The 10,166-nt window shown below is 40.1% G+C and overlaps 1 protein-coding gene across 1 annotated transcript; it reads right to left on the reverse strand.

Moving 5' to 3' along the window:
• Nucleotides 1-2,746: 2,746 nt before the first annotated feature.
• FZD10 (frizzled class receptor 10) lies at nt 2,747-6,435 on the reverse strand. Its single transcript, XM_008502769.2, has one exon. It carries the CDS (start codon nt 5,567-5,569, stop codon nt 3,812-3,814), a length of 1,758 nt encoding a protein of 585 aa, XP_008500991.1. The 5' UTR covers nt 5,570-6,435; the 3' UTR covers nt 2,747-3,811.
• Nucleotides 6,436-10,166: the final 3,731 nt, after the last annotated feature.

Genomic DNA, 10,166 nt, shown 5'->3' on the forward strand with positions numbered 1-10,166 from the left:
GGAAAAATCTGATAAGAGCTCTGAACATTCCTTGACTGAGCACCTCACATCCTTTCAGCCGTGGTGCTTGCACTGTGCTGTTCAAAGTGTCCTAATACATAATTTCTAAGACTAAACCTTGTAACTACTGAGCTTAATTTTATTTCTGATTTATATACATCAGAAATTCACTGAGAAACAGGACCAGTATTATTGTAAACAGAATTTTGTGGGTATTTTTATGAATCCCATTTTTCCTGCTAATCTCTGCTTTTCTTCTACCTCACCCTAAAACAGGAATCTCTATCTGAATGTTGAGCCATAATCTGCATTGTCACAACCTCCACAGCTTGAGACAATTTTTACCCTCCTGGGTAATCTGCAGCTCTGGCAGGAGAGAACAGAGCACTTGTACGTAAGCCTGTGGCTAACATCTGATTCTTGATTTACAGTGTATGTTTACATTAACAGCCTTTTTTTTTTATGAGATATTTTTATCTGATAAATGCCATTTGACTGTGATAAAGTATCCTTTTCAGGAGGACATTCTGGACTTGCATTCCTTCCCTCAGCAAGTTTCCTGGGGAGCAACTGAATTATTAGTATAGCCACATACAGATTTTTCTCTTAAAAGTCTTAAAAGGTAAGAAAATACCCAAAAGGTCTTGAAAGTACGTAGGGAAAAATCCTAGAAAACTCAATAAAAATACAACCATGATTTTACTAAAAAATCAAATTATTGTGAGAAGTAGAGAAGTTTAATATAGAATATTTTAATGATATTTTCTCAAAGACTTTTTTAACTAATGTGTAGACTTCTAAGACAAAAAATTGCTGTTATTATTAACCCAACCACTGAAACCTTAGAAAATAAGTATATCACTTTCCCTTAACAGTTGTAAGCTTTCCATTTCTTAAGTATAATTTTCAATACTAAACTGCTAAGACTGATGGTAGTTATGGGACAGTAAGAATTAGAATTTCAGAATTAAGTAATCCTTAATATGTCTTTAAAGACAATCATGATACTCTGATTACTCTGCTGCATTTACTGTTCTTCAGTTCTGATGTGATGAAATTAGCATTGTTACATACTCGCAGTATCTAGTTTGCTTACCAGTAAAGAAAATAAAATTCTAAAAAGTCCCAAATCAAAGCTGAAATTAAACCTAAATACTTAGTTTACAATTTAGCACAAATCTATTTGTAACATTATGCATCTAGCCAAGCCTTCACATTGGGCATTTTCATAGAGAAACTTGCAGTTCTGCTATAGTGACAATGAAGGGCCTAAGGTGACAACTGATTAAACTCAGACCTGCAGCAGGAGTTCAGCAACTGCTGCACATCAATCTTCATTTTTTTTCTCTTGGATTTCTAGCAGCAGATTGTAAAAATACATAATCAACACTGAAAATAAATGTCTACAAAAATAGTGAGAAGTTAATTTCAGTGGCTAATATATTGTAGAGTGAAGTCTGACACCATCCTCTAAACAAAACTCTCAATGGCAAAACAAGCACCAACCTTTACATCAGAGAGGAGATTTGCACGAATCACACGTCATGCAAGTGATAAGTGTGAAAACAGAACACATATTTGAAGAGTTCCTGTACCCTTTGCAATGCACAGGCTGTTTTAAAATTTTGTATTTCTTAGAATCCAGTTTTTAACTACTGATTATGCTGATCTTAACTACAGCATACAGAGATGCCAAGTGTCAGGAGTGCATTTCTTCAGTGCTGTGTCCTACTTTGGCTCCAGCAGGGTGTGCTCTGGCAGGATAAACTTCCAGGGCATCTAAAAGCTGCATATCAAACAGTGGCATGTAAGGGTGAAAGTGAAAAAATATATTACCTCTTCCTCAAAAATATGAATTTTATATTGAAAGCTGCTTTGTATGTGAGATTTAAGATAAAAGGGTGATTAACAATGCCTGAAATGTAATCTTTGTCATTCAAGTTCCTTGTCATTGCTAGAAACATTCAAAAACACTACAAGAAAACAAAAATTAATCTGTAGCACTGCACGGGTAAGGTGAAAGGTGACTGTCAGAGGGAAGACCATTAAGACCTGATAAAGCCTGTTGGAGAAAGTGAGGTTACATTACTATCCCACCAGGTGAGCACACAGCCTGGCAGTTAACTGCATGGAAAATTTCAGGTTCATACAAAATCCTGCTGTGCTGGAAAACTTTCTGAAAATATATTTACAATTTTCACTTTATCAGATAGCTTTCCTAAAGTACTACTCAAATTCTGTATTTATATTTCCCCTCTTCTTTCCCCTGATCTCCCTGAAGTTTTTTTCCAAGTAGTAGTGATACTTTCAGAAATGCTAGAAGGGAAAAAGAACCCCAGAAGAGTAGAGACTGAATTGTATTCAAAGTGTGCTGAAGTGAGCCAGCTATATTTAACATGCTGAACAGACCCTATGCAAATTTTGAAGGGGTGTTAACCAAGGATCATTGTTGTAATCTCCTTGCTTTGTAAACATGGTATTACTTGACATCACTGCAGATTTTTTTACATCACTAAAGCTTCTTCACATTCAGTTTTCTCAGTTGCAGAGGTCAGCAGAAAGATGCAACTTCAAAATCCATTTATTTAATTCCAGCTTGCAATTTCTTTTGAGTAAATTATTGTTCTATCTACAGCTATTATATTGCAAGTGTGCTTTTATCAGATAATTGAGAAAACAAGTTTATTAACCACAAAGCACATCAGAGAAAGTTTAGAACACACAAAATTATCAAACTAAAGAACATATTTTATTTTTAATAAAATATTGGAGCATGAAAAATAATTGTATATTACAAATATATACAGCACAGAACTGTGCGCCCCCAGCACAGTAAAGAGCATCACTCTATACAAAGCTTCCCTTTGCAGAATCTAGTGCTTCTTGATCTATTCATACTGAGAATTTGTTTAACAATAGAAAGAGTCAATAAGCCCTTTGGGTCTCTTTGAATTGATCCCCCCCCTTTTTTTTGCACAAATCAGTCCAAACGTGTATAACATTGGCTTGATTTCCATTAAAAAGCCACAAAATGTAACACTAAAGGGTTTCTGAGGACTAGACCTCTTAGTTCTTTTGTGAAGAGATTTCTTTTGTTGTCTTTATGTACAGCAAAATACTTGTTTCTCTTTTCATGTCATGGTAAGAAAAAAAAATGTATTGCACATTATTCTTATTCACAAAGTTTGCGTCTGGTGCAGGAAGTTTCTCTTTTAGTGAAAGAATATTGGTGAGCATTATAGATTGAACCTATTTTTAGGCACTCCAAACCCACTAGGCTGAGATCAGTTGTAAAGGATTTATCTCTTTTCTTTTTTAAAGTTAGCATGGAAGTTGCATTCACAGATAGCACACCTACTGAGGACAGGCCTCTTTGGGACCTTAGATTCCCTAAAGAGAAAACGCTCACTTGGGCACTTTTAAAATAAAATAATTGCTCCATAAAACTTGACTATACCTTGTTACTCAGAAACCTGTAGGAAATCCAGCTCAGCTACATGAAAAAATTAAATAGGGTGTTGGGGTTTTGGTTTTTTTTTAAATAAAACTGAGGGCTGGATAAAGTACTTAACTACAAATTAGTAACAGAAGAGACTGTTCTAATTCACAATATTCCTTTCACTGGAAACCTTTCTGTAAGTACCTTCAGTTTTTCATCAGGTCCTGAATTCAGCAGGTACATTTTTTGCCTTGAGATATTAAACTGCTCTCTGACAAAAAAAAAAAAAGCACCATTTTTAGAAAAAATCTGACTGCTATGATGGACATTTGTAAGTCTGTAAGGTGAGATACAGTCTTTTCTAAAGCCTGGTCACACACAAGTGGGTGGTTGTAATGTTGATTCATATTTTGCAAGGTGAGTTTTCTGTGGATGTTGAGGTTTTTTGTAGATTCCACTACTTGTAATAACACTTGCAGGTTTTCTCCTACTTCTCTTCTTTAATCTTCGACTACAAACATTTTGCCAGGACTGGAGAGTCTTGGAAGTCCAAATCCACATACCACTAGTAATGCCCACAACTAATAACATAAAAATTTTTACCATAAAAATTTCTACTGCTGGAATAGAATTATTCATCATGCAGTCTAAATTTTTAGTCTGGTTGTTCATCTTGCATTTCTGTTGAGTTGCCACTATTTTCCAATAATCCATATTAAGTCTTTCATAAAAATAGCAAGCTATCACACAAGTTGCAGGCACTGTATACAAGACTGAGAAGACACCAATCCTGACCATAAGTTTCTCCAACTTGTCAGTATTTTCTCCACCTGTTTTCATCACCCTCCTGATATGAAAAAGGGCCACAAACCCAGAAAGAATAAAAGAAGTGCCAATGATTAGATAACAGGCCAAAGGAATGAGCACAAACCCCGTCAAGGCATTCACATCCATGCTTCCAACATAGCACAACCCTGTCAGCTCATCTCCAGCCACCCTTCTCATAACTAGGATCATTATGGTCTTCACAGCTGGAATGGCCCACGCTGCCAAATGAAAGTAGCTACTGTTTGCTTCAATTGCTTCATGCCCCCACTTTTTCCCAGCTGCTAGAAACCAAGTTAAAGTCAAGATTACCCACCATAAGGAACTTGCCATACCAAAGTAATACAGAACCAGGAAGACAATGGTGCAGCCAGTGCTCTCCAGTCCTTCCTGGATGACATAGAGTTGGCCGCTGTCCCTATCACAGGCAATACTTTCAGCACCTGAAAAGAGGCGAATAATGTACCCCACTGAATAGACACAGTAGCACATTGAAAGGAAGATAATGGGCCTCTCAGGGTACTTGAAACGCTGAGGATCTATCAGAAAAGTGAGTACAGTAAAAGCACTGGAGAAGAAGCACAGAATTGACCAGATGGCAATCCAAATGACAGCAAATTGTTTGTCATCCTTGCTCCAGTAAACATCAACCCCTGGAGTGCAGAGTGGCGCACAGGAAGCGCTCTTTTCCACATGGTGGAACTTGCCAGGGTTTTCACAGGAGGTTCTGCTGAGGCTGTCCTTATGCTGCTGCAGATCGTGGCCACTGCTGGGCCGCTGTGGACGGAACATGGGTGGCAACATGCTGGATCCTCTGGGTGGCTCATCCGATCCGTTGTTGGGGGCTTCCATGCACAGATAATTGGGGTCATTCTTGTTGGGCAGTTTGCTGCAGTCTAAGGAGTCTGGCCATTTAAAATTGAACTGCTCCATAATAGGAGAACACTTCAGCCTCGCTTGCTCGCACATGACCCTGCAGGCTGGGATCGGTGCGGAAACCTGCTCTGTGCACATCGGGGCATAGAGGGAGCAGAGGAAAAATTTCAGATGGCTGTGGCAACCGTACTCCACCAAGGGGGCAAACTCGTGCAGCTGAATGGCAGCTTCCCTTTGGTTTTCGTGTCCCATCAGGTTAGGCATCCTCGTCATATTGTACCCTATATCCTTGCACATGGGGATTTCTATCGGCTGGCACCTCCCGTCACCGGGGCGGTCAATGTCTATGGAGCTTATCCCCGTACAGGCGCAGGTCAGCCAGCAGAGCACCAGGAGAGCCCGGACGAAGTTCCTCCTCGCTGGCCCCATTGTGGCGGCAGCGGCGCGGGCAGCCAGGCGTGCGGCCGGAGCGCGGCTGCCTCCCGCAGGCGCCTGGCGCCGGGGCCGTGCGGGGCGGGGGGGCGAGGAGCGGGAGGGATTCACTTCAGCGGCCCCACAGCTCCTGCCCGGGACAGCATCGCCCCCGACCTTCGCGAGGGAGCCGGGCAGCGGGGAACGGCGAGACGGAGGTCAGCATAGCCCGGGCCGCGGCGGCGGGCAGCGCCCGCACCCCTCAGGGCCCCTCGCCCCTCAGCATCGGTCCCGCGGCCGCGCAGGGAAGCGGGCGGGCGGCTTCGCAAGCAGACTGGAAAAGAGAAAGTACCCCCGATCCACAGTTGCGTAAAACTTACGGCGGGGAGCCCGGCAACTTTCTTTTCCTTGGGCTTCCACTTTTGCGATCCGTCTTTCCACCACCCTTCCTCCTCCCCGCTGCTGCTTCCTCGGAGCACAGGCAGAGCGATGCCGGAATAGTTTGGGTCTGGGCAGATCCGAGCGATCACTGCTCCAACTTGCACATGTCCCGGGCGGCTTTTTGGTGCAGCGGGTTTCTCCAGGGATTTTCCTCTTCCTAGACCGGGTCACAGCTCCGTACTTGCTCGCCGAGAGGTGGGGATTGGTTTATCCGAGAGCAGAATAAAGGAGGAGGAGGAAATATCTAAGGCATTGAAGAGAGGGGCCTAAAAAATCCCCCCCCGCCGCTTCTCGCCGCCCTCTGGTCTGGGTTTGCAATAGGTCGGCTCTTCTGCGCTTTGCAGAGCACAGGGCTGGCGTGCGAGCGTTGTCTGTGTGCCTGCTCCGCTCCGCTCCCCTCGCAATAGCAGCAGCTCCTGGGGCTGGAGCAGCTGGGGCTTTCAGGGGGCGGTTGAGTCCAAGGAGTAAAAGACGACCAAAAAAAAAAAAAGAAAAAGAAAAAAAGAAAAAGAAAAAAAATAACAAAAAACTCCCTACAAAAAAAAAATCCAAAAAACCCCAACCCAACAAAAACACGACAACCTGTGCAGGATCCGCCTTGCATACGACATCCACTTTGCATGAGAAAGGTGAAGCTGACACAGTGATTACTTTCCAATCACTCGGAACGCCTTGAAACCTCCTTAAGGACCCCTACAGGTTTTCCTTGATCAGCACAGATTAGAAAAAGCCCCATTTGTTCCTCTCTCCTTCTGTCTTTCCTTCCTTTCCCCTTTCCCTCCCGTTGCCCTCCCTTGAAAGTTTAACAGGATCTTTTCTCTAGAAGGCGTCAGCCTCACCTCCCTCGCTCAGGTAGGAAGCCAGGGAGAGCGAGTGCTTCAGACTTCGTGTCTCCTAATAAGAGAGCTGAAGGTGGTGCCTCTTTGACTGCGCTTATTGGAGGGGGGGCGATGCTTTAGCAGGGAGGAGGATGCATTTTATGGCGAGTGCTATAAACTCTTCGATGCCAGGGTCATAAAATATGGTTGCTTTCAGCCTGGAATATCAGCTGTTTTCAAATATCATGCTTTGTCTCTAATTGCTAAATGAACAGGACAAGCAGGATTGTTGGAAAAGTACCTGTTTATGTTTTTAATCACGGTATGGCATCACTCGAAAAGTAGCACTTGCTTGCTCTTTTTTTTTTTTTTTTCTTTTTTTTTCCTCAAATAGGAAACCGTAAGAGGACCAGACACACAGAGACATAGCTTTGGGAAAGTTACTTCATCCACTATAGAAAAGATACTTTTAGGTTTTGAAGATCTTTCTAAAGTGTTAACTTTTTTACGTTAAGTTTTGAGGTTTATTTTGCTTATTGGCCTACCAGAACTAGAAGAAGAAAGTTAAATCCCAAGCCAATGTAGAATTCACAATTTTACAGACTGAAAAAGAGCACTGTGATCAGAAGTCAAAAGATTAGCTCTACAATTTTTTTTTTCCTTCTTTGAGCTTAGTTTTAGCAAACATATTAATGGAGAAGGAAAATCTCTCTTTCCCTTCATTCATGCTCGCCCACACAAACTGGGCTCCTCTCCATTAGTGCCTGTTCCTTATCGAAATGAACACGGATTTTCCTGGAAACTACCAAATCCCGCAGGGTCAGAGTTAATACCCCACCAGGCTCTAGAAAGGAAACTGTTGGCTTCCTCAATTGTGATAAGGGTGAAAAGGATCCAAGCAAGGACAACAAACCAGGGCTAATGTTTGTCTTTGAAAACCCTGAAGATGTGACTAGTTTCTGCCTAAAAGTAAAAACCATCATAAAAATGTTTTAAAACAGTAGTCCTTTTTGTGGCTTTTCAGTGGATCAAGGAGATTATACTTATAAAGTATTGGTCTTAGGGGCTGACCTTTCCTTGAGCACTTTTAGATTCCTTAGGGAATGCTACAAAAGCAAGCAGTGTTATGTGCAAAAAGAAAAAAAAAACCCAAACCTTTATTTATTTTAGTGTGTCTGTGTGTATGTGTGTGAGAGAGACAGCTTGTGTTGGGGTATTTCCATTCTTCATTAATCTAAGCCTGTTTTCTTAGTATTTCTATGCATCCTGATTCTTCTTCTAGAGAGCTCAGCTGGGGGTAGTAGGGGAGTGTGGAGAAAGCTTTTATAAGGGACAAATAAATTCTACTTTAAAAAAGTAAAATCTAAATAATAATAAAAAGTAGAATTTAAATAATGTGCAAGATGAACATATTCAATATTGTTTTGTTCAACTCAATTGTTTGGGAGCTTTTTGTGATTTTCAGCAAGTATTTTTGAAAAGCATACTCTATCACCTTCCCCCTTAATCTAGAAAAAAAGACATTAAATAAAATATGGCCTGTTTTCTTCTATAGCACTTATAGCAACCTTTTTCTCCTAAGAGGCAAAAAGAAATATAAATGCAAGTGAGAAAAAAAGGGGGACCCCCACCTTTGCAGTTGTGTCTCTCTTAATTGATCATTTATATGCCAGTTTAAATCAGCCTTGTTTTTCTAGCCATTATTTTAGCCAATGCATTCCACTTTAGATCATTTATTCTACTTTCTATATTTTTAAAGAGCTATCTAGGGGTATGTCCCATTCAACGAGCTTGTGTCAGTGAAACCAACAAATAGAACATTATTATAGAAAAATGAGAGCGCTGAGAAATCAGCAACTGGAAGATACCTCTGTAACTAATAAATGAAAAGAGCCTTTTGATGGCTCCAGCTGAAAAGATATTTTATTTTATTTTTTTTTCTCCTGTGTGTGGGATTTGAGATGTGTGATTCTATGGAGCAGCCAGGCACCCCTGCTGCTAGGCCCTGGCTAGGAGTTGGCCCCCCTCTGGCAAATGTTATGGAGAATTGGGAGGAATTTTATGGCTGTCTTTTCCCTCAGCTCTTTTTTCTTTTGTCTTCTTTGAAGAATGACTTTAGACATTTTATTTACATATTTAACCATGGATGAAAGAGGAAAAAGAAAGCATTTGGGCCGTTGTGGGAATAGTGATATGTTTAAATTAATGGAAATCTTATTAGGCTTCTAAAATTTTAAGCAAAAGATTTTTAATGAAACTTTATAATTAAACATGATTTCAAATAATGTGCCAACTCACAGGAAAGATGCATTTCTCCCTCTAGCTCTCTATCTCCCCACCTCCCAAAAATGTACAGAGAAATAATCTGTATCTTAAAGTCCATTTTTTCTTCTGTCCCATAAGCAAAAGATTAAAAGCCTTGAACATTTAATAAGGCATGTCATAACTTAATCCATAACTAAATATTTTGTAGGTAAAGCAAACCACAAACAAGATAAGAAAAAAAGACACCAACCACCCCTTATCCCTGCAATGGCAAAGTTTAATGCTGTGTAATCTATTGCAGTGCTAGTGTAATAAAATACTTTGATATGGGTAATGGTGAAATTCAGAGTTGCATCTATTCTATGTGTTAGAGTCAATGGAAACTACAGTGGTAGACAAGGTTTTCTGAAATGAGATTAAAGAAAACTCGGATAATCCATTTGAGATAAAATGTGCTGACACTTCAGCAGTAAAGATAAATTAAATTATAGGCCTGGGGAATTGAAGAGTTAATTAATACATTAAAGATTTTAAGTAAAATAGTCTAAATTACTTATGATTGACAATGGTATATTACAACAGAACATGAACTGATATCGATGGTCTTATGTTTAAGAAGTCCACAGCTATAACTTTTTTCAGGTTTAATACTTGGAGCCAGTTGTTTAATACACAAAAATTATAGATCAGTTTAATGTGAGTCCCAGTCAGTAATAGTATTCTGATCTCTATTTGCATTAATTCATTCAGACACTAATTTCTTATGGCTGAGATGTTTCATTCTGGTAATGAACTCTAACATAATTCTTTAAAATGTTAGCCACACAGAAGGTAGCAACTGTAAAAGAAGAAGATCACACACAAACAAATCAAGCTGATAACTGATTTAGCAAATTTATAAGCCTGCCTTTTTTACTGAATTTCCAGTAGGCATTCATAAAATTAAATGCTGTGCAAAAAAAAATGTTTACTTTTTAAACCAAATGGGCTCGTTTTTTCCTAGATGCAGAATCTTTGTAGCAGTTTCCTCCCAATATTTAAATAAACATGTCTGCCTAATAGGACAGGCCTACTGAGAAATATTCCCATGC

This window comes from Calypte anna, chromosome 15 (assembly GCF_003957555.1).
Source record: "Calypte anna isolate BGI_N300 chromosome 15, bCalAnn1_v1.p, whole genome shotgun sequence".
In the NCBI taxonomy this organism is placed as follows: domain Eukaryota; kingdom Metazoa; phylum Chordata; class Aves; order Apodiformes; family Trochilidae; genus Calypte; species Calypte anna.